Raw genomic sequence first — 22,248 nt, 5'->3', positions numbered from 1 at the left:
AAGAGCAGGGTCCCTCCAAGATCTATGCTCCCTTCTACCTGGCAAGGCTAAGTAAGAAACTTCTTAAGCCTAGTACCTTCTCCCAGAGATTGTCTGGAGTTACCATGGCACTACAGCTTCCTGCTTCCCACCCTCCCAAAGCAGGCACTACAATGACCAAGGTCTCTTGGAAGAACAAGGTCCACATCAGAGGCACTGGAGCAAATCCCTAACCTCCCAGAAGGATGAGAGGACATAACCAAGTCACCAACCAGTTCCTGGACTAAGGTTACAACCCAGGACTCCCATCTCCCAGCCCCGCACTAAGACCACTCAAACACAATGCCTTCAACAACAGCAAAGTCAGCAGAGCCAGGAAGGAGTTCACAGATTACAGCCCCAGCCAACCAGCCCAAACATTAGAGTGTGCTGCGTACAGCCCTTTCGGTTGCTTGGTAAACAGCATAGAAATAGGCATGGTTCCTGCCCTCTCTAAAATAAATATACATACCATGTATTTGTGTTTTCACACTAGGGAGAAGCGACAATAAGAAATGACTGTCAGCTATAGTGGGAAGAGGGGGTAGGGCTGGGCCCCAATGAGCAGAGGCTGGAGGAGAGAAAACAAGGCATAGGGGTGGCCTCCAGGGGTCCCATCCTTGGGGAAAACTCTTACCAAAAAAGCCCTGTACACAGTGGGCCCTCCAAAAGCCAGACTGATGATGCTCTGGTCCCTCCATCATTAGCATTTCGAAGAACCACTGGTGGAGGAGGAACAGGACAGCTAAGAGAACACAAACCTTCCTGCCGGCTGGAACCCCAGGGCCATCTCCCAGGCTCCCGTCCATGTCCCATCTTGTCTCCTACGGCTCCTGGGGCTTCTGATGACGCTTCCTCTTTCCCACCGGCCACTGTCTACTCATCAGCCTGGTATGCAGCCTCGCCAGCATCTCTCCATCCAGCTGGCTGGGAAAGAAACCCACGATGCCTCTTTGGGTTTTGAGGGGATTTTTACTAACAGACACAGAGAAAGTGACGGCTGTAATTGAAACTAACAAACACGAAAACCGAAACATTCTCAGAATTCTTTAAAAGTTCTATTGCTGTCACCTTGGCTGTCACTGGATCCTCAGGGGGCAGTGTCCTTGACCCCTTGGCCCTTCCTCCTCTGCCACCTGCTCAGCCGTGGGCCCTGAGCACCCTGTGCCCAGGCATTGTTCTGTTGTTGTTCAGGGTACAAAAAAGGCACAGGCTGGGTCTCTGCCCATCTTACGGCCGAGAAGGGAGATGGACAAGTACAAGTCACGGGGGTGCGGCCGGAGAGGCGCCTTGGCAGGCATGTCAAGAGAGTCTCTAAAGAAAGTCTTGTCAAATGTCATATGATACTGCTTATACGTGGAATCTTAAAAAAGGCTACAAATCAACTTATCCACAAAACAGTAATACAGTTACAGTTGTAGAAAGCAAACTTATGGTTACTGGGGGGTAAGGGAGGGGGAGGGATACATTGGAAGATTGGGATTGACACAAACACACTACTATATATAAAATAGATAACTAATAAGGACATACTGTATAGCACAGGGACTTCTACTCAATACTCTGTAATGACCTATATGGGAAACGAATCTAAAACAGAGTGGATATATGTATAACAGATTCATTTTGCTGTACACCCGAAACTAACACAACATTGTAATCAACCATACTCTGATAAAATTTTTTTTTAAAAAAGTCTTGTTTTGCGTGCTCCTCAGCGCTCCCATCCCCCTCCGTCATTCCAGCAGCGTCCAGCCCCTGCTCCATCTCCAGCTGTGCCCCACCTGCTCTCGATCCCTCCCCTCCCACGGTCCAGGCAGCCTTGTCCCCGGAGCTCCCTGCTCCTCTTTTCGGCCCCCAGATCCAAGTGGGACTCACCCACCACCCAGAGAACATCCCAACAGCTGTGTGCTTACTCAGCACTTGATAAAGCGTTGTTCAAGGCAAACATTTCTAACTAAATTAAAAATAATCCAAGCAGAGGCCTCAAATATTAAATCTTCCTTCTAGAACATAAACCCTACAAATATTGAAGTTTGCTCTCGGCACAAGTGGTGAACCACACAACTGATCAAGTTCTCTCTCAGATAATTATATCTTTTATTTATCTAGAACCCAAACTCCTCACTCTGAGTTTCCTATCTGCCACATTGGATTCAATCCCCGGCTCGATGCTTGCCCGGAACCTGTTTGATTGTTATTTCCAGCAACGGCTTAAGCGCCAGCTGTACGGGCAGCATTTGGTGCAAGTGCCCTTGAGCTCTGTTTCGTCTTTCCACTTTCAGAATTCCCTTTGAGAGCTCTAAGTGTCAACAGGCACGATCATTATTTGAGTCACCTGATACAAGAAGAGATGTCACACGGGCTGCCAAACGGGACCTATTATTGCCAGGTTCCGTGCCCTAAGGGAGAGGGCAGGGGCAATCCAAGCAGATGGTCTGTGAGCTTCGAGAGCCAGAAGTTTTCACGGGGGCATCAGACCACGAGTGAGCTGAATCTCCAGCACAGAACAAGGAAATGCCAGCCGCTGTCTTTGCTCAAAGCAGGAGAATGAATTAGCACTTCTCTGGGCCTGAAGTGGGCTTGAACTAGACCAAGGATACTGAAAGCTCGGGGCAGCTGCCCAGGATGCGGCCCTAACCCCACACAGAGAGCCACAAGGAGAAGGCTAAGATGGAGACGGGCCCACTATCCTCCTTATTGGAAGGGTCCTGTGCCACCTGGGATGTGCCCGCTCGCCAAGCTGCTTCCACTGTAAAGCAGACGGTAGCAGCACCTGTCACTCAAAAGTACCATGGCCTCTACCCTCCCTTAGTCCCCCAGAGCTGTGCCACAGGCCCGGATGCGGATCCTCTCCTTTGGCTCCCCTCCACACCTGGAAGAAGGCAGCCTCGGTCAAGCTGCAGCCCCCCAGGAAGATAAGGTTGAAGGGTCAGTGAAGAGAAAGAGAAAACACCAAGGCTTCAGGACAAACTCTGAATATCCCCAAATGTGATGATCTCTGAAAGGCCAGGCCACTTGTCTTCCGGTGGGTTTGCCACTGTCCCATCACCCCTGTGTTTTCCTGGCCCCCACTGTCATTCTGTCCTCTGCCTTCCTTCAAGGGACGCATCCCTGGCAAAAGTTTGGGTTCTTTTGTGCTAATTGCTAAGTGCTCTCAGAGCCTCCACAGGCCTCCGCCCTGGGTGAGAAAGAATTTCCCCCCTAACCAGGCCCAGCCCAGCGCGTGTGTTGGTCAACTACAGCCTTGTACTGCACTGAACTGCAGTTGCCTTCCCTTGGGGAGCGGGGCCGGGGGAGGGTGGTTTACAGGCCGTGGTCTTTAAGACTCCAAGCTCTTAGGGCTTATTCATGTCCTTTCCCATTGGGGGAGCGGAGGGGGCATGTTGATAGCCCGAGGTTATGTCTGGCTCGATCTTTCACTGAAATTTGTTCACCTATTGTTCCAACTGGGGCCTCAGGGCCCTGTCATACTGGAGGCCGCCCTGACCCACTAGCCAGGACCAAGACTCATTCAGTTTCAAAAGGCCCCGCCCTCTTGTTTCTCACTTTCCCCCTGAGCAACACCCATACTTCTCAGCTATTCGCTAAGCAGAGATGACTGACACAATCTGTGTCCAATGAAGAGCCGAGTCTTCAGGGCTCAGGTCACTACTTTCTCTCAGGGGCTCTGGAAGAAGCAGGTTCTTTCCCGTGGGGTCTCAGCATCCCACAGACCCAACAGGGAAGTCCGCCCACACCAAGGCCCCGATGGGGGGACCAGGCAACCTGATTTAGGGCTCAGAAAAGGAACAGAGTCCTGCGTGCAAAGCTTCTCAGCCACGCCTATCTACACGTGTGGCCCCTGCCATCTCTGCGTTTGGAATCTGCTCTGCACACGTCTGTGTTCTAGTTTTTTGTGTTTGACCTTCACTTTGCTCCTTGGCTAAGTTCCTCTGAAATTCCACCTGGCCTTGGCCAATCTAAGGGAAAAGGAATCTTGCCTTCACGTAGGCCAGGAGGATCAGTCAGAGGCCAGATGCAGTTGGAGGCTAACGCGGCGCCAGAGACCGAAGCGGCCGACTGGACTGAAATACTTAAATCTGAATGACAATCCAGGACAGCTGGAGGGGCACCTCTCTTCCTTATGAACAAAACAAATAGCCTCACAGCAATCTGTCCCTTCTCTCTTGACCAACTTCAGGGCTCTAGCTGTTGGCCTGAACACCTGGGAGGAAACTGGGGAAAGGTAAGGAAGAACTTGGGCCACCTCCAGAGTAAATGGGTAACGTAGGGTTGAGGCATCCTGGCACTGGATGCTCAGAGCTGCCCGGGGCTTTGTAAGTCCATGGAACCTCTCTGCCCCACCCGCTTGCATCCCAATGAGGAACTAAATGTGCTTGAATGGGATCTTTGATCATAGCGGGCCCACCAGGTGGCAGTGTTACCCGGGCCCAGTCCAGACAGAGCCTGCAGTGAGAGAGCGGCCACCAGAGGGCAACACAGGGACAGACGCTCAACCACGCAGCTGGTTGCCTAGCAACTGTGACGAAATGGGCTCCCAGTTTGCACCCTCTGCAAGGCCTCCCAGGTTATTTCTGGCGTAACAAAGACTGTTGCACGCAAGGAGTGGCCTCAGGAATCCCAGAACTGCCTCTCTTTTAAGCCTGGAGACTCTAAAATGGTCCAGGGACCCCAAAGCCAGCACGACCCTGGCGTCTAGGGGATTGGGCAGCTCCTGTCCCTGCTCTTTGGACTGCCAAGGATCAGGAAAAGAAAATAAACATTTTCCATTCCCCTCTGTAGCCCCACAGCCATTGGGACGCTCTGATTTCCCTAGTGGCTAAAGCAGAGCAACCTCCTCCCCCTCCCATCCCCCAACCTCCCCCTTCTAAGCAGGGGCTGGATTAACAGCGTGGGACCTTGAGCCAGACCTTGAGCCTCCAGCTCCTCAACTGTACTTGGGGGGGGGGGGGTCGAGGGGGTGCTGATAAGATCCAGCTCTGACCTTCTGTGGTCTTGATTCTCTCCCTTTCCTCCAAGAATTCTGTCCTTGCCTCAAAACTCTCCCTGATTTGGACGACCCTGAAAATAGAATTCTTCCAATTCCAGATGGATAAGTATGACCCGAGAAACCAGAGATGGAACCAAGAAAGTGAGGCAGACACAAGACAAGGAGTGTGGTTATAATGAGCTCAAAGCCTGTGCCGGTCTGGTCTGTGAAAGGGCCTGGGTGAGACGAGGTCAGTGCCCAGGGCAGAGTCAGGGGGCCACTCTAGTCGTGGCATCAGTAGTGGTTCCAGGCACATCTCTGGGTCATGACGGGCCCGCAGGCCCTAGAGCTGGGCTCTGACTGGGGCCTGGTGTCAATCACTAAGGTGTCGGGGTCTCCAAGGGGCACCATGGTGGAGGATCACACGGGCATGTGCAGCTCGTTGTACTCATCCTGGCCGTCCTCATCAAAGTTTGGTTCAGCATCTTCAGAGTCCAGCTGCAAAAGGGAGCAGAAGGGTGGGAGAGGCCGGGAAGCGGACTCACCGCCTCCCGCTCCCCAGCTCCTCCTTGGGCCGGCAGCCCTCACTGCCCCTAGACCTCTCCAAGCCTCACTGACTACAGAGACTGTGGCCCCAGGTTGAAGCACTTCCCTCTGGCCAAAACCTTGAGGTCACCCCCCAGCGATACCTCCTAATAATAATAATGATGATAGCAGCTACCACACAGAAGCACTTTCCTGGGGCTCTGAGCTCCTGTGGTACCTTTGTACACCGTGCGTGGGCGGAGGATTTTCAAAAAGATGTCCCTTCCTCTAGCTGACAAAAACAGGGCTCAGAATGGATCTCAGCACCACCCCACGCCCGCTCATCCCTCAGCTGTGCGCCTTTGTTCAGGACACAAACTGCACAGCTGTCTACAGCAGCCCTGTGCCTCTTTCACACCAAGGCACCGTTCTCGTTGCTTTACCTGGAACTGTGTTTAATCCTCACCACGATCCTATAAGGGAGAATCTATTAGTAGCCCCGTCATACAGATGAAAATGAGATTTCGGAACGTTAGGTAATTTGTCTGTGGTCACACAACAGCAAAGACTGGCACCCAGGGCCCGAGCCCCTAAGACTGCCTCAAGCGCCTTCCCTTACCGCCTGTAGCTCCCTGTCCTGGAAGAGCCGGGGCAGGAGGCAACGCCTCAGGGGCACCGTGAGCAGCAGCAGGAAGGGAAAGGCGAGCGAGGCCGCCGTGGACTTGACCACCCAGAGCAGCGCGATGCAGCCCAGCTGGATGCACGTGAACAGGTGCATCCGCCAGGTCTTCACCTGGGGAACAGGCGTCAGGTCTCACCACATCTCTAGGAACTCGGGTCCCCAGGTCCCAGCTTATCCTTCAGAGTCCATCTCCAGCCCAGAGATCCCTCGGCCCCCCCCCCCCGCCGCTCCCCATCACCCCGTCGCCCCACCTCTGTGCCTCCTGGCCCTACCTTGGTCACATAGGGCTGTTCGGGATGGTGTTTTGCTGGCATGAGTATGAGCAACAGACGCTGGGACAGCTGGATGCCAGACAGCGATGTGACCCCCATGTACAGGAAAATCCCAAAGAGCACAGCCAGTGGGATCCGGCGCAGCACAGCCCCCATGACAATGGACAGGCCTGGAGGAGGTGACACACACCTACGTGACCCCTCAGGCAGCCCCCGTGAGGATGGAAGGGCCTGGTGGGGAGGAGATGAGCCGGGCCTCATCACTGTGACCAAGAGAAGATGCAACAGGACAGAGAGCCAAGAAAGGGCTCAAGTGAAAAGGCACATGGAGTGTCAAGAAGCAGGTCTGGGGGTCAGAGCAGGGGCTAGTCACGATGCGTTTGGAAACTCAGAAGGGATCTGGGTCAAGCCTGGGATGGAGAAAGGATTTAAGGTCCAAGAACGCAAGTCTGGGGGGTGGGGACCGGGGCCGTGCAAGGTGGGCGCTCTCACCCACGAGGCTGGCGATGAGCACTCCAGTGACCCGCTGCTCCCGCACCTCCTGGATCTGGGGCTTCTCGCCGGGAGCAATGGCAGTGCGCATAACGGTCAGCGCGTTCACGTGAGTGACCGAGCGGACGGTGGCGGCCGTGAGCCAGGGCAACCCAAACAAGCCACAGAGCCCACCCAGGGAGCCGATGAGAAGCAGGTCCAGGTGGAAGCCGGAGCCTTTGAGCAGCCTCCGCGCCTTCTGGCTGACAATGAGCCTGCGGGGAGAGGATGGGAAGCGGGGGTGAGTCGGGGGTGGGGGGGTGGCCAGCGACAGGGTCAGGCACACACAGCAGGGACGGTGTAGAGGGGGAAGGACCTGCAGAGCAGAACTCTCCCAGGCCCTGCCCGCTTCCTCTTTCAAGTTCTCAAATTGAAGTTCTCGTATTTAAGCAAATCTGAGGCAAATTCCCATACTGTGGATATTTAAAACACCACAAAAGCCAGATGCCAGCTCCCACCACATCATTGTGGTTTAACCAAAATGAGACACATGTGAGCGTCACTGAGAGAAAATGCTGCCAGGGTTTTCTGAGGACTGTCAAGTGTCACCCTGCAAGTGGTGGTGGTAACAGACAGATATCATGTCAAAGCACCACGCGGGGGCTTCCCTGGCGGCGCAGTGGTTGAGAGTCCGCCTGCCGATGCAGGGGACGCGGGTTCGTGCCCCGGTCCGGGAGGATCCCACGTGCCGCGGAGCAGCTGGGCCCGTGAGCCATGGCCGCTGAGCCTGCGCTCCGCAACGGGAGAGGCCGCGACAGTAAGAGGCCCGCATACCGCAAAAAAAAAAAAAAAAAGCACAACGGGGAAACCACGCCCCAGGCCCACGGACACCCTCCGGCCGCCAATCCCACGGCTCCCCGCCCCGCCCCCAGCCCTCTCACGCGGTGATCTGTGTCTCCATGAAGATCAGGATGAGGACCAGGAGGGCGGGCACGGCGGCTGCCACCATCATCCAGGGCGGGAAAGGACGGGCGCTACCCAGGGGCGGGATGAACCACGTGCGCTTATGGGGGGAGGTCACTGAGAGCCCCGTGGGCACCGTCAGCTTCTGCATGACCAGAAGGAAGACCGGGTTCAGGGCCGCTAGCAACTCCACGTAGCAGCTGCTCCCACCCAGCTCTGTGTCCCCAGTACCAGGACTCCAGGGAATGTGGGTGTGAACAGGTTTGGGGAAAATCAGTTTTGTATCCTCCAAAGTCACTGTTCCTCCAAGGGGTCTGGCAGCGAATGAGGAAATGATATACCTTCTCCCTGAGCCCCGGAGCTGCCAGGAGACCTGCTGCAGGGGCACCTGTCATTCTGCCCCCAGTCCCACACCTGCTCCTCCAGGAGCGTCACACACAGCCCCAGACCCCCTGGCCGGCCTCCTCAGCTGGACCACACAGCTGCTTCTGAAACCCCCCCCCCCGCCAGCCTACCCACACCTGTGCAGCCCCAGCACGTAGCCATTCCACTAGGAAAGCTGGGTTCCAGCCCTGACCGGCTGCTGGCGCAATGGGGACATGTTATGGCCTGCCTCTCAAGGCCCTGGGGTGAGAACCAGCTGCCAGAGGGGGTCGGGACTCACTCACCTGTGTGTAGGTGTCTGTAATGGAGTAATCCACCAGGACCATCACCAGAATGGAGATGGGGATGCCGAAGTCCCCGATGATACGGCGAGCCTTGAGAGGGGCCAATGAGGGGAAGGGAGCAGAAGGTGGATGGAGTGGAGGGTCAGGAGACTAACATGGGGGTTTTTTACCCGGACCCCTCTTGGGCCTGAGCAGGAGCCAGAGGTCCCCTGACCTGTCCCTTTAAACCCCACAGGTGCCAGCCCAGCCCAGCCCAGGAGAGCATTCCTCTCCTGATTACACTTCTCTGAGGCTTCAGACAGGGGCAGAGGCTGCACAGACTTGGATGAGGTCTCCCATGACTGGGAGAAGGGGACAGCCCCTCTCTCGAGCGGAGCCTGGCAGTGACAGCAGGAACCGAGGGACACCCACAGGGGGTCCACAGGCCCTACTCCCGCCGGCCACGCACCTTGCCACCCAGGAAGCGGCTGTTTCTGAACTTGCGCAGGAAGAAGGCAATGAGGAAGGTCCCGAGCATGAGGATGAGGGACAGCAGAGCCGTGTTGGGTTGGTTCCTGGGGCCCGGCGGCCCCTCGGTGGGGGGCAGGGCACTCACATTCAAGTCCAGCTCAGAAACCAGGGCTCCCGCAGGGGGGTAGAATGGCAGCAGTGGGTGCTCCGTGAACACCTGTGTGGGTTACGAGGTTGCCCTAGTGCTCACCTGGGCAGGTGCCTGATTTCATAGCATCAGTACACCTGTGAGGGAGAGGGCTGGCCCCTCCCACACCTGACCGGGCAACATAACACAGGACATGCAGCTCCATCTCACACACAGACGCCCTTCCTCTACATACAGTGACCCAAGGACCCCAGACCCGTAGCCCTGACAATGCCCCCTTTCCGTCCCATACCTGTTCAGGTGAATCCTGGACTTCAAACCTCTGGGTTTGACTCCCTGCCCTTCAGCTCAGACGTAGCCCTAGGGCGTCCTCAACCCCCATGCCCACAGCCTACAGAGCCTTCCTCCTCGTCTCTCCTCCCCCCAGGCTCTCCTTCCCAGGGTGCTGCCCAGCCCCCACCTACACCCACCCCCCCCAAGACCTCTCAGGGCCTCCACCTTGTAGAGCTTGTGGAAGGTCTCATAGATGAAAATGAGAGAGATGAGGAAGGCGAAGATCTCCTGGGTGAAGGGTGAGATGTAGCGGACCAGGAAGCTGCCTTCCGCGGCCACCAGGGCAAGAACAAAGACCACCAGCCAGAGGCCAACCCACACCCGGCCGGTGAGGTACTCCAGGCCCTGGGCTCGGCAGAACTGGAGGGCGGGAGAGAGAGGCGGTCACCCACAGCCATCTGACCCGGCCCTCAGGGCCCCACGGGACGGGCAGGAGGTGAACCCCGAGGGAGAGGAGGGGGAAAGACCGCAGGGGCCCATCCCCTGGGCCAGGGGCACAGGGTGGAGCCGGTGACCCCTGGGGAGGGCAGGGTGGCTGTCACCTTGAAGAAGGCTTCTTCGAAGACGAGCAGTGGCCCCGAGAAGCCGACCACAAGCAGCGGCTGGGCCCCCAGCAGAGAGAAGAGGACACCAAGCACAGCCGTGGACACGATCAGCTCAGACACACCCATCAGTCCTTCTGTCTTCTCCCCTGGGGCGGGCGAGGGTCAGTGGGACGGCCCTGGCCTGGCTCTTTCTACCTGGCCCCTCTTTCTTGTCTAGTTTCCCCTAACCTGGGGACCCAAGAAAAATGGAGCAGCTCCCCAGAGTGGTAGCTAAGGACCCTCACCACTCTCAGCCCTCCTGCCTCTCACCACCAGCCCCCCACCCCGGATCTCCCACCCCTTGCACCCACCCCCTCTCACGTTACTGTCATCCCAGAAGTGACCACTGGGACACCCTGACCCAGCAACCCTGCAGATGACAGTGAGCCCCCTCACCTCTCCTCCCGCCCCTCACCTAGCAGCCCCCCGAAGGTGATGGCGGGACTGAGGGCGGCGAAGTAGATGAAGAGCACGGCAGCCACGCACTGGGAGTGCAGGGCGTCCCGCAGGTCGCTAGGGTAGTGCGGGTACCGGCGCTTCACGTCCCGGACAAGCCCCCCAAACACCGAGCCAGTGCGCAGCAGGGGGTCGTCGTCAGGGGGCACCTCGGAGCCCCCTAAGTCCATCGCCAGCTCTGGGGGAACAAGAGGCTGCTGGAACCTCGTGCTTGGAGCAGGCCCTGGGCCCAATCCTTCCCAGCCTGGGACGCAGTGCAGAGACCTGGGTCAGGGATTGGAAGCTGATGTGCAGGGCTCAAGAGTCGGGATGGGGCTGGGGTCAGAGCCATGGGAGCCGCGGAGGGGGCATAGGTTCAGGGGGCTCCGGGCCCCAAAGGGTCTGACCTTTCCCAGGGGCCACGTAGCCGCCCTGGGTGGTCATCTCAACTTTGGTCTGCTCCCGCTCCCGCCGCTTCCTGAGCAGCTCGCGCTGGAAGGCAGCCACGGAGCGCAGCAGGTCTCGGCCCTCCACCTCGGACGGGGGGATCACAATGCTGCCGTCCAGGAACTCGCTGATGGCGCTCAGGAGGTCCTGCCGGTCATCCGCCTGATAGGCAGCATCGTGGAATAGCTGGAGGCAGGAAAGCCAGGGGCTGAGCCCACAGCCCAGGGAGGCCCTGGGAGGGGGCGCTTCGGGGAGGAGGTGTTGGGCCATCAGAGACCCAGAGGCAAGGTGGACGTTCAGCCACATACACAGGTCCAGTCCACTTGTCAAAACTCTGACTCACGTCCCTGCTGGCCGGCAGGCAGCCACGGCCCTGAACACCTCCCAAACCCCCATGACTGCCCGCGCTCTTCCCCTGGGAGCCTCCAGACTTTTCCACAATGCAACAACTGAAGGGATGACGCCTGGCATAGTGTTACCAATCCAATCTCCATCCTCACTGGAGAGTGCCCACATCCTGTTGGTTGGGAAATATTTCGAACATCACCCCTGGCTAGAGGACCCTCCTGTCCAAGCCCAGCTTCCCTTTCGAGTCTCATGTCACATCCAAAGCTTCAGCGTCTGGGCTTCTTCGTTCCTGCATCCACCTCCCTGTCCCCTCCCATAGCCCCAGCCCAAGGCTCCCTTTTCCCCCTCAGCTCACCCCTCCCTCCCCCACTCCAGAGCGCTGCCTCCACCCCGAAGGGCCACTAGCACCCCTGTACCCATGGATACCACTGGGGGCAGCGAGTGGGACAGAGAACAAGCAGGGCTCAGGGGAACAGGCCTAGAACGCCCAGCCTAGGGGCGGCCGGACCCACCTTGTCAGACATGAGGGTGGCAATAGAGCGCCCAAGCTCGTGATAGTCAGTGCTGGTGTGGCCAGGCCCCAGCATCACGAAGAGAAAGCGAACTGGCACGGGGACCTCAAGCACAGACTCCAAGAGTACAGCTTCGTTCAGGCGCACAAAGGCTGCCGCTGGCTGCTCCAAGAAAGGCACACAGCCTGGGGGGACAGTAAGGCACAGGGTGCTGGGCAAAGGGGAGCAGTCAAGGCAGGCCCTGGGGGGATATCTGGGGCCATGATGTACAGTTGAGCAGGTTGTGCACTGCACAAAGAAACCCCAATCTAAAGAAGCCCTATTTGCTTATATGTCTGTACATTTATTACAATTTACCAGCAGATGGAAATCAAGGGTATTGAGGAAGGGGTGCTTTTTCCTAATTCTCACAACAGTGTTATATGGACTCGAAGCAATCCAAGATAGCAGAAAACTGGATGGGAAGCAGGCAGAGGATTAGGGAAGATGGGTTGAGAGAAAGACCAGGGGCAATGTGGGGGCCTGGTTGGGGATGGACGAGGCAGCCTGCAGGCCAGAGCTCAAGACAAGCAGACCATGGTGGGGGCATCCACGCCCTGTAGCCCACATGCCCCCAGGGCCCAGCCCTCCTTACCCACGAGCACAACAGTAGCCTCAGCATCTTCAGGGATCTTCTCCAGCAGCTTCAGGCTTTTCCCCCGGTGACCATCTCCCCCAGGCATGTGGAGGGGCTTCTGAGGACGCAGAACTGGAATAGGGCTGGGACCCAGACCGGAGGCCATGGCAGGCCCTCCCATCCCTTGTTCCAGGCCTGGACTCTGCCCACCAACCCCTGGATCTGGGCCCTGCTTTCTCCGTCCCCAGCCAGGGTGGAGACTATTGGTGAAGTGCCCCACAGCAGGATCTGGACCCTCCTCCAAGTCCCTCCTACACCTCAGCCTTACCTTGTTTAAATGGCTCCCCTGGGTCTGCCCCATCATCCCCTTTAAAATTTCTGTTTCTCCAGGGCAGGGGTCCCTCCTGAATGTAGGTCCCCCACATCCCTAGTATGGTGCCCAGCAACCAACCTTCCTGACCCACTCAGTGAAGCCAGCCGTGGCCTCCACTGAAACTGGAAGCCCTCCTCATCCCCCAGCCCAGGTCAGAGCAAGGTGACTGACCTCCTTGGCCTCAGGGTCATGAGGCCAGAGTGGGGCAGGCTCCCCCAGGTCATCAGCCACGGTAGGCACTGCACCATCGGGGCCATGGCTGGGGGTTGGGTGATGATTCCCTAGGACCGAGTTCACGCTGGAACTGGACGCATTTCGGGGAAAGAAGCCACTGTCCTTGTCATCATTGGGATGGCTGGGGAGAGGGCAGAGGGGGCAAGGCAGGTTAGGAAGACAGCCCCTTGGTGGCCTGAGGTCATGAGGAAATGAGAAACGGAGGGTCAGGGCCTCCATCCTTTTTGCCTCAATGTAAGAAGGAACTTTCTAACGGTTGGTACTGTCCAAAGGTAAAGAAGGAATGAGCTCCCCATCATTTGGGGTATTCAAGCAGAGGCTCGAGAGCCACTCAGTAGAGTCTGTGCTCCTGGAAGGCAGCTGAACCTGAAGGCGCCCTCCCAGGCGCCCCACCCTGGCACCTGTGTTTCAGCAGCAGGGTGCGAAGGACACTGGCCCTGTCCTCCGGCCGGATCTGGTCAGACACAATCATGGTCTCCACCACGAGGTGTGCGATGCCTGGCAGAGTGGTCTGCTCCAGGTCCAGGAGAGCAGCTCCTGGGGGCACAGTCAGGGGAGGGAGCACGGTCCCGTCAGGTAGAAAAAAACCACCCCCCAGCGGCTTGCTCCCCAAGGGCAGGCAGACATGCTGGGTGAGCCAAGCATCTGATGTGCCCAGGTGCATACACAGCTCCATGTGGCCACAGCCCAGCCCGAGAGGGATGCAAAAAGAGAGCACGGGGTGAGGGCACAGCTCCTCCTTGCCCAGAGAGGGGGTCATCTGTTGATTTACTGCATGTGGACAGATACCTACTGTGCCCCAGGTACAGTGCTAGGTACCTGGGCACAGTCCCACCCCTCAGAGCTTATGGCTGTGCAGGCAGCTGGACCCCATGTCCCCAGAGTGGCAGCCAGACCTCACCTGGCCCCAGGGCTCCAGGGAGCAGTCCCTGGAGCTGGGCAGCCCAGCACAGGCCGAGCTCTGTGGTTTGTGGAGAGGGCCTGCAGCTCTCGGGACAGGCCTGCAGGGCCCCTACCGTGGGCGATGGTCCTCCTGAGCTCCAGCAGGCTGCGGAAGGAGAGCGAGGCCACGTGCGGCTTCCCCCAGCGCTCCGTCTCTTCCTCCACGTCCTCTTCAAACTTGATCCAGCGAGCCGTCTCCCGCCAGTGGGGCTCCTGGCTGCGGTCCAGCATCAGCTCATTCAGCTCCACAAACACCTGGGGTGGGCGCCAAGGGTGAAGGCCTGGGAGCCGCCAGGTGGGACCGGCTGTCCTGGGGACATGGCGATGGGCCAGGCAGGGAGGGAGGGAGAAGGGGGGAGGAGAGGTGAGAAGAATCCAAAGGCCCACTTCCTCGGGGTCCGGTACCTCATGAGGCCTCCGGTCCAGCTGCTGCTTCTTCTTCTTCCTGCGCAGGATGGGGGCCAGGCCACTGGGGCTGCCCCTCCCGCCCTGCGTCCGAGACGGCTTCTTTACCAGGTGCCGGCGCACGCCAGGGTTGTCCTCCAGCCGGTGACCTGCGGAGAAGATGGGCTTGGCGGTCCCAGGGTTCCAGCTCAGGGCCTCGGGGCCATTGCCAGTCCCTCCAGCTCTGCCCAGCCATTCTACTCGGGGGGGGGGGTGCCACAGTCACCCAGGGACCATGCCGACAAAACCATATCGTCCAGCTGGGCCATTTCATACATAAGGAGACTGAGGCCCAGAGAGGGGAAAGGACTAGTCCAAAGTCACACGGGGACACTGGCTAAGCCACAGTAAAAAGGCAGACCCCCAACTCAGTCCACAGCCCCGGTCACGGCCACTGCCTCTTACTCGGCAGTGCCAGGACCCACATTAAGTCACCAGGCCCCGCGCCCTCGGCACCTTCCCTGTGCCCCTCGGCAGCCATGTGTACTCCCCCATGGGTACACATCCAGACGGACTCAGGCAGAGCTTCTCTCCCTTCCTTCCCATCTGCCCCTTCCAGGCCCACAGCTGGGGGAAGGCCAGCAGCCCAGTTACTCACAAGCCGGTCCGCCCACCATGGGGCTCAGCTGGCCCCTGATGGATTCCCACAGATCATAGTCCTCAAGGTCCAGCACAAACATCTCTAAGTCCTCTGAGGCCAGCGAGTCTCGAGGGCTGGGGGCTGGAGCCCTCTGAGGGCTCTGACCCTCAGCGTCCCCGGGCCCAGGGCTCAGTGCCCTGTTGGGCTCTGTGACCTCCTCCAGCGGGCTCATCATTCCCCAGATGGCCAAGGCCTCAGCCCCTGCTCCTTCCTAGAGCCCCGGCTCTCCTGAGAGGCAGGAGCCTGGACAGCAGTGGTCTTGGTCCAACCAGAGCTTGAAAGTGGCCGGGCCTCCTGACCCCGACTCCCCAGGTCCCCAGGCCTGCTCCCTGCTGCTTCCAGCCTGCACCCTAGGTCTGTAAACACGCCCTCCCCCTGACCACCCCCCATCCCACCGCTGCTGCCACCGCCGCTGCTGCTGCTGCTGCTGCTGCCATCGGATTGTTCCTGTCCCTGTCCTCAGGCCCTGGCAACTTTCCATGACGTATTGCACTCAGAGCCCTCCCCCCTCCCACCCCACCCCTGCACACACACTGTGGTTCCAAGGGGGAGGAGGGCGGGGTCGGTGATGCCCCTGGCTGGGCACAGAGCCCCATGGGTGCGGACAGGTGGCACAGAAACCAGGGCACTGATAAGATGGAACGAACGTGCCGAGATCACAGCCAGGCCCGACCGAGGGTGGTGTGATGGGAGTAGGAGGCTCCTGACCCAGGGAGAGGCAGGGCCTGGTGGAGTGGCTGGGACTCAGGGCCCTGGTTCCAAGCGGGTAAAAAGAGTTTGCCCCGAGAAGAGGAGCCTCGGGGGAGGGGGGGTACAATGATGTCTCCAAACGTCGTGTGGAAAAAGGGCTGCCTTATTCCAGGGGTGACTCAGAGGACACAACCAGGACGGAAGGGCAAAGGCATCGTGAGGGGAAGTCTCAGCTCTGGCACCCGAGGCATGGCTTGGTTAGGTAGTGAGTTCCCCATCACTGGCCACATTCCAGCAGACAGGGATACCGCAGAGGAGCTCAGCCCTGGGTTGGGGAGAACACAGAGCCTCTCCAAGGTCCCTCACAGGCTGGGCACCCCTGGAAGTGGGTGTCACTCACTCTTCATGTCGTCCAGGTCCGCGGAGCCCAGCATCTGGGCCTCCGCCTCATCAGTGGGCACCTGCTGCTCCGGGCCACCCGGGCTGCCCAGGGCACTGCCTGGGCATAGCCGTTCCCGCAGGTCATAGCTGGCTGACGGGCTCCGTGGCCGACTCTTCTCTCCGGCGACTCGGGAGACCCGGGCCCGGGGACTAGGGGAGCTGAGGAGGCAACACGGCAGCCTTGAAACTGGCAGGGACCCTCGGTGGAGGTGGGCCAGGGCAGGGGGTTCCTCTGCCCTCCCCCAGCTTGGGGCAGGGCCTGGAGAGGCCCCCTGGGGACTACACACAGGCTCCTCCTGAGCAGAGAGAAAAGCTTACCTCCACCTTCCTGCCCCCGTTGCACTGGTCCCCAGTTCCTCTTTGTCCCCATCCTCCTTTTCACCCAGACACCCTCTCTCTCCTGGAGGACTCTCCCTGCCCGCCCTCTGGTGCTCTCCTCCTTGCCAATCATGCAGAGAAGGGGCACGCCCTCCCCGGCTCCTCCGCCCCGCCTCCTTTCCTCCTAGCTTCTCCACTGGGGTCAGGAAGGAGCCTGGGACCTGCTCTCGGCTGGGCTGGAGGCCAGTACCTGACCGAGTGCTGGGGGCTCTTGTCGGAGCGCGGGCCCACCGCGGGCAGGGGCTTGGTGAAGGCGGCCCTCCCCGAGAGGCCGGGACTGTCGTCCTCGTCACTTCCAATGGAGAACTGTGGATAAACCCTGTGTGACCTGGGTCCCTGCCCTGACTCAGCCCCAATACCCCACTCAGCCCCGCCTCCCCCTAACCCTGCCGGGCCTCCCCTCCCCCCACCAGGCCTCCCCTCCTCTCCCTGAGCAGCCAGCCCTCCCTGGGGACAGACCTTACCTTTGCTTTGGGTGGGGACCCTGCGGGTGGAGGTTCTACAGGCTCTGCCTCAGACTCCCCTTCCTCTTCCTCCTCCTCTTCCTCCTCCTCATCCACTCCGGCTCCCCCCTCCTCCTGGATGGGAGGGGTCCCCTCAGAGGGGGGAGCAGAGGTTCTCTCCTTCTTCCTCTTCCTCCTGGTTTGCCGGGCAGAGGTGGCGGGCAGTCGCCGCAGCTTGTGGGGTGGAGGCAGGCGCACCGAGAGCGGGTGGTGGGTGTGGTGGGATGTGTGCCGGTGAACTGGGGGTGCAGGAGAGCTGGTTGGGGCCCCCACAGCAGAAGGGGGCCCCTCACCACCCTAGGGACGCATGCCTTATTCTAGCTCAAGGCCTCAAACAAGGGCGCCCTAGTCCTTCCTCCAGAGTCAGGCTCCCCCCAACACCTGTACCCATAGCCTGTCATTGGGAAGGCCTGGTAGAGTCGGGGGGGATGGAGTGATGGAGAGGGGAGGTTGTGACAGGGAGGATGCGGGGATGAGAGGACAGGACACAGCAAGGAAGGGAAAGGTAGAGTCAGCAGAGCTAAGGAGGGGAGGAGAGGTGGCAGAGAGACGAGAGCAGGGCCAGAGGTATGACAGAGCCTTGAGGAAGATGAAGGTCACCAAGGGAGGCCTCAGGCCCATCTCCCTACATCTCCCCTGTGTCTGGGGCTCAGCTCCCCTAGCAGGCAGACAGGTGATGGGTAAGTGAGGCAGGATGACTTAACATGGCATGGTGGCCCAGCACAGCATCCAGCACAGCATCCAGCATAAGATGACACCGGGTGACCAAGCCAGTGGTGAGCACGGTGATGGTGGCAATGAAGGTGATGGCGGTGAGGGCGGCCACACTAGGGGTCCCCAGGCTACCCACACTCAAAGTCCCGCTCGCTGTAGCTGCGGCTGGGCTTCTTGGGGTCCCAGGCCGGGGGCTTGTTGATGAGGTCCCCAAACCTGCTCACAGCCAAGGTCTTGCCCAAGTCATCATCCTCCTCCTCCATGTCTGGACTCAGAGGGGGCTCCTCCAAGGGCACCCGGACCTGCAAACCCAACAGCCTCTTCTAAGGAACCCTGACGCATGAACGCCACACACCCACCCCAACTCCAAGCCCTAGGTGGAGATGGGGGAGACCAGCAGACTCGTCTTCTACTCCCTGTGGCCCAGGCTGGGGTCAACCTCCCAGGCTTCCAGGGCTTGGGAGGAGAGGGGGCAACAGACCCGAGAAATACCAAAAGACCCCCTCTTTCTCCGTATCTCCCGCCCAGCTCTATCCCTGGATCTGGGGGTCCCAGGGTCGACCAGAAGACCCCCCTATCCTCCTTGAGGTCCCTCCCCCTCCTCTTCTCCCACCCCCGCGAGCGTCAGTCACCTGGGGTAGGGGGGAGGCGCCCCCGGGCGGCGGAATCACTCCATTGGCCATGTCCGGAGAGGCGGCTTGGGGGGACTTTGACTCACTGAGGGACCCGTGACCCGGGTGAGAAGAGGGCGCTGCGCGGACCTAATGGGGAGCCCTGGGGGAGGAGGGCGGGGTCAGGAGCCTCGCGCGGCCGCCCCCCTCCCCCTCCCCGGAGCTGTATCCCCCGCCCGCCCGAGCGCCCATCGAGGCCCCGCCGCGCCCGGGATGCCCCGGGGCCCGGCCCGCCGCTCCCCGCCCCGCCCTGCGGTACCTCGGGGCTCCGGAGCGTGCGGGGCTCGGGCCGACCGCCGCGCCCCATCTCCTTCCCGCGCTCGCCCCGGGGCCTGTCGCTGCGCAGGGCCGGACGGCCTGGGGGCGCCCGCGGCGGCAGCGAGCCTGGCGGGCTGGGCGGACGCAGGCGCCGGAGCCCGCAGCCCGCGGCCCCACCTCCTCTCGCTCGGCTCCGCAGCTCCGCCGCCGCCGCCGCCGCCGCCGGGCCGCACAATGGGAGCGGGCGGGCGGTGACTCACCCCGCCCCGGCCGGCCCGGCCCCCACGCGTGGGCCCCCGCAGGACCCCACCTGCCCCGCAATCCCTTCTCCGGCGCCCCACGCGTTGCCGAAGGCGGGTGCGCCGCCCTCCACTCCCACAATCCCCAGATGCACGCACCACCTTGCTTTTAGCCTCCTCTCCCCGCAAGAGCCGTGGAGGCGACCCCTCCGCAGACGCCAGCCCCTCCAATCTTGGGAACTGAGCTCGCAGGCCTACGGGAACACCCACCACCTGTCCCTTCGGTTCCGGTATAGCCTCAGATGCCTGGCTTCTGCCACCAGGCAGCGCCCAACATTTGACCTTGTCAGTTACCTCCCTGGCCTCGGTTTCCTCAACGTAGCCAGAGGGGCCTGGAAACGGGGTGTTCCGAAGTTCCATCCAGCTCTAAGATTCTGCACCTCAGTTTCTACACCCTCTCTCCCCCTCCTCCACCCCCCTAGGTCACATCTCCTTTTCCAAGGGCAAAGGTGTTTGGAAGGAACGACTGGATCCCAATTTGACCTTCTGGGGGTCTCGCTGAAACTGAGCACCTAGCACAATGCCAGGTCCCTAACAACCCCTCATTAATAGCTGGTGGAGTCACGTCCCTGAATCCTGAGGAGAACTTAGGAGGATGCTGGGGGAGAACCCAAGGTGGAGCTGCTGGGTAGGAGAGGGGCCAGGCCCAGGAGAGAGAAACCAACGCCTGCCCTGGCGGGGGCGGGGGGGGGGGCAGGGGATGCCAGGATGCTGGACACGATGGTCTCTGTGTGGGGAAGAGGTTTAACCCTGTGACCTTGGGCATGTAATTTACCCTCTCTCAGCCCTGTCCTCACCTGGGTCTCAGCTCAACCTGAGGGAAGATTCTCTACGTTCAGAGCCGTCAGGGGGAAGAGGGGAAGGCAGCTAGTATCTGCTGAGCCCTTGGCTTTGCACCAGCAGCCCCGTGCTGGGCCCTCTCCATACTCATCCTGGCTTCACCACAACAGAGATTCATGGAGCCTTGTTACCCTGCCATGGTCACAGCTGGGAAGCAGGCTGCTGACAGGGCATCATGGGTGTATGTCCCAGCCACAGCCGTTTACCGCTCCAAGCCTCTTTCAGGGAAAGAGATGTGCTCGGCCTCCCCGTCTCAAAGGGTGTGCAGAGCATGAACCATAAGGCCCACCTGAGAGCCAGCTGTGTGTAAGTAGAGTGTGTGAACTGTGCCCCAAAACTCAGGATGTGAGACCCATCTGTTATGGGTTGAATTGTGTGTCCCCCTCCACCACACACACACACACACACACACACACACACACACACACACACGCCACCAGTTCATAGGTTGAAATCCCAACCCCCAGTACCTCCGAAGGTGACCTTATTTGGAAATGAGGTCATACTGGGGTGGGGTGGGGTGGGCTCCTTTCCCAATATGAATGGTGTCCTTCTAAAACGGGGAAATATGGACACAGACATACTCAGGGAGAACGCCATGTGAAGATTGGAGTTGTGCTGCCACAAGCCCAGGAACTACCAGAAGCCGAGAGAGAGGCTTGGAACAGATCCTTCCCTTGGGCCTTCAGAGGGAACAGGGCCCTGCTGGCATCTTGATCTCAGACTTCCAGCCTCCAGAACTGTGAGACAACAGATTTCTGTTGTTTAGGCTGCTCTGTTCGTGGACCTTTGTTACAGCAGCCCTAGCACACTAATACACGGCCCAATCCCTTATCGCTCTGAGCTAGGTAACGCGGTTCCAAGTCTCTACCTTGAGTGTTTTGGCAGGACATGCCCTTGCTCAGAGACACACAGGAGACTTGGAGTTCCCCGAGTGGGAACCTTTCCCAGGGCTCTCTGACCTTCAGTCTACCTTTGACACCTTTGTCCTGCTCATGGCCCCCGTCCCTGTCTTCTAGCCTGTAAAGTCGGACAGCACCTGCTTTAATACCAAGACAGCCTGGGGAGGGTCTTGCCAGCCTGGGTCCTGGGCATTGATGCCTTACCACCCGACTCATCCCTCTGAGGCCCCACCCTCCCCAGGAAACAGCCTGAGCCCAAGCCTCATCTTCCTGGGGCCCTCAGAGTCCCATTCTCTTCCCAGCTGGGGAGTCCCCCCACCCCATGCCCAGTCAGCAGCTTTGATCTCTAGCTTTGCAAGCCCCTTCCTCTATCCCCTCACCCCTGGGGAGTGAGATGGAGTGAAATCTCCCCTCAAAGGATCTCTAGACACCCATGCTCATCTCTCCTTCCAGGGTGGAGAAAGAGATGCTGATGGCCCCAGTTGTTTCATACCAACTCATCCTATTAGACAGCAGTGTGTGCCTTCGTTATTCCCACTCAGATCTGCTGGCATCCGGGAGGCTTTTTCACTGTGCATCTGTAATTGTCAGTCCCCTGCGGAAAGTGCCCGATGAGATCTTCATTCTTATGACAAAAGAGTGCTCCTTGCATGCACAAAGGATGGCCACTCTGTATGCATGTCGTGTGTGTGTGTGTGTGTGTGTGTGTGTGTGTGTGTGTGTGTGTGTGTGTGGTGGAGGCTTTGTTGCCCAATGATAGGAGATAGAGGCTCTGGTGATGTGGCTCATTATTCCCAGCTCTCTCTTCCTCCCCAAACTACCACCTAATATTCACTATTCCCTTTAATAAATTCCTTTCCAGCTTAGAGTAGCTGCCATTTGCAGCTCGGCGTCCTGACTGATAGAATCAGAGAAATGGGGTCTGAGTCCAGGGCATGAGCTGTACAGGCACCAGGCATTAATGGTACCAATGTCACGGAGCTGGGGGAGAGCAAGAGAGAGAATAATATCCTATTAGCAGGCCCGGGTAACCCCTGCCTCTCTTATTACGACATCATTCCTCACCAACTCCATCCTTCAGTCCTAAAGATAACAACCATGATCATCTTATTACCTTAAATTTTGGCACAAGCCACTTTAATATTCATATTCTCATGAGCTCACAGCAACCCTCTAAGGTAGAGCATCTTTTTTTTTTTTTTTTTTTGCGGTACGCGGGCCTCTCACTGTTGTGGCCTCTCCTTTTGTGGAGCACAGGCTCCGGACGCGCAGGCTCAGCGGCCATGGCTCACGGGCCCAGCCGCTCTGTGGCATGTGGGATCTACCCGGACCGGGGCACGAACCCGTGTCCCCTGCATCAGCAGGCGGACTCTCAACCACTGCGACACCAGGGAAGCCTAAGGTAGAGCATCTTAATCCCATTTGACAGGTGAGACGAATGAGGCTCAGGAAGTTTAAGTGACTTGGCCAAGGTC

General features: G+C 59.1%; 1 protein-coding gene across 1 annotated transcript; it reads right to left on the bottom strand.

The window, feature by feature from the left end:
• Window positions 1-5,410: 5,410 nt before the first annotated feature.
• Window positions 5,411-18,486, bottom strand: SLC4A3 (solute carrier family 4 member 3; the record flags this gene model as incomplete). Its single annotated transcript, XM_082841422.1, has 22 exons — window positions 5,411-5,488; window positions 6,135-6,308; window positions 6,470-6,639; window positions 6,962-7,215; window positions 7,882-8,048; window positions 8,572-8,661; window positions 9,020-9,238; window positions 9,668-9,862; window positions 10,045-10,193; window positions 10,502-10,720; window positions 10,929-11,154; window positions 11,829-12,013; window positions 12,463-12,562; window positions 12,989-13,172; window positions 13,453-13,588; window positions 14,068-14,248; window positions 14,399-14,547; window positions 16,168-16,367; window positions 16,777-16,892; window positions 17,051-17,328; window positions 17,940-18,105; window positions 18,436-18,486. 22 exons carry the CDS (start codon window positions 18,484-18,486, stop codon window positions 5,411-5,413), a joined length of 3,687 nt encoding a protein of 1,228 aa, XP_082697548.1.
• Window positions 18,487-22,248: the final 3,762 nt, after the last annotated feature.

The sequence above is a fragment of the Leucopleurus acutus genome (genome assembly GCF_964270905.1).
Source record: "Leucopleurus acutus genome assembly, chromosome: 6".
Classification (NCBI taxonomy): Eukaryota; Metazoa; Chordata; class Mammalia; order Artiodactyla; family Delphinidae; genus Leucopleurus; species Leucopleurus acutus.
Note: the sequence above shows the minus strand (reverse complement) of the source record. Positions and strands in the feature narration are given on the sequence as shown.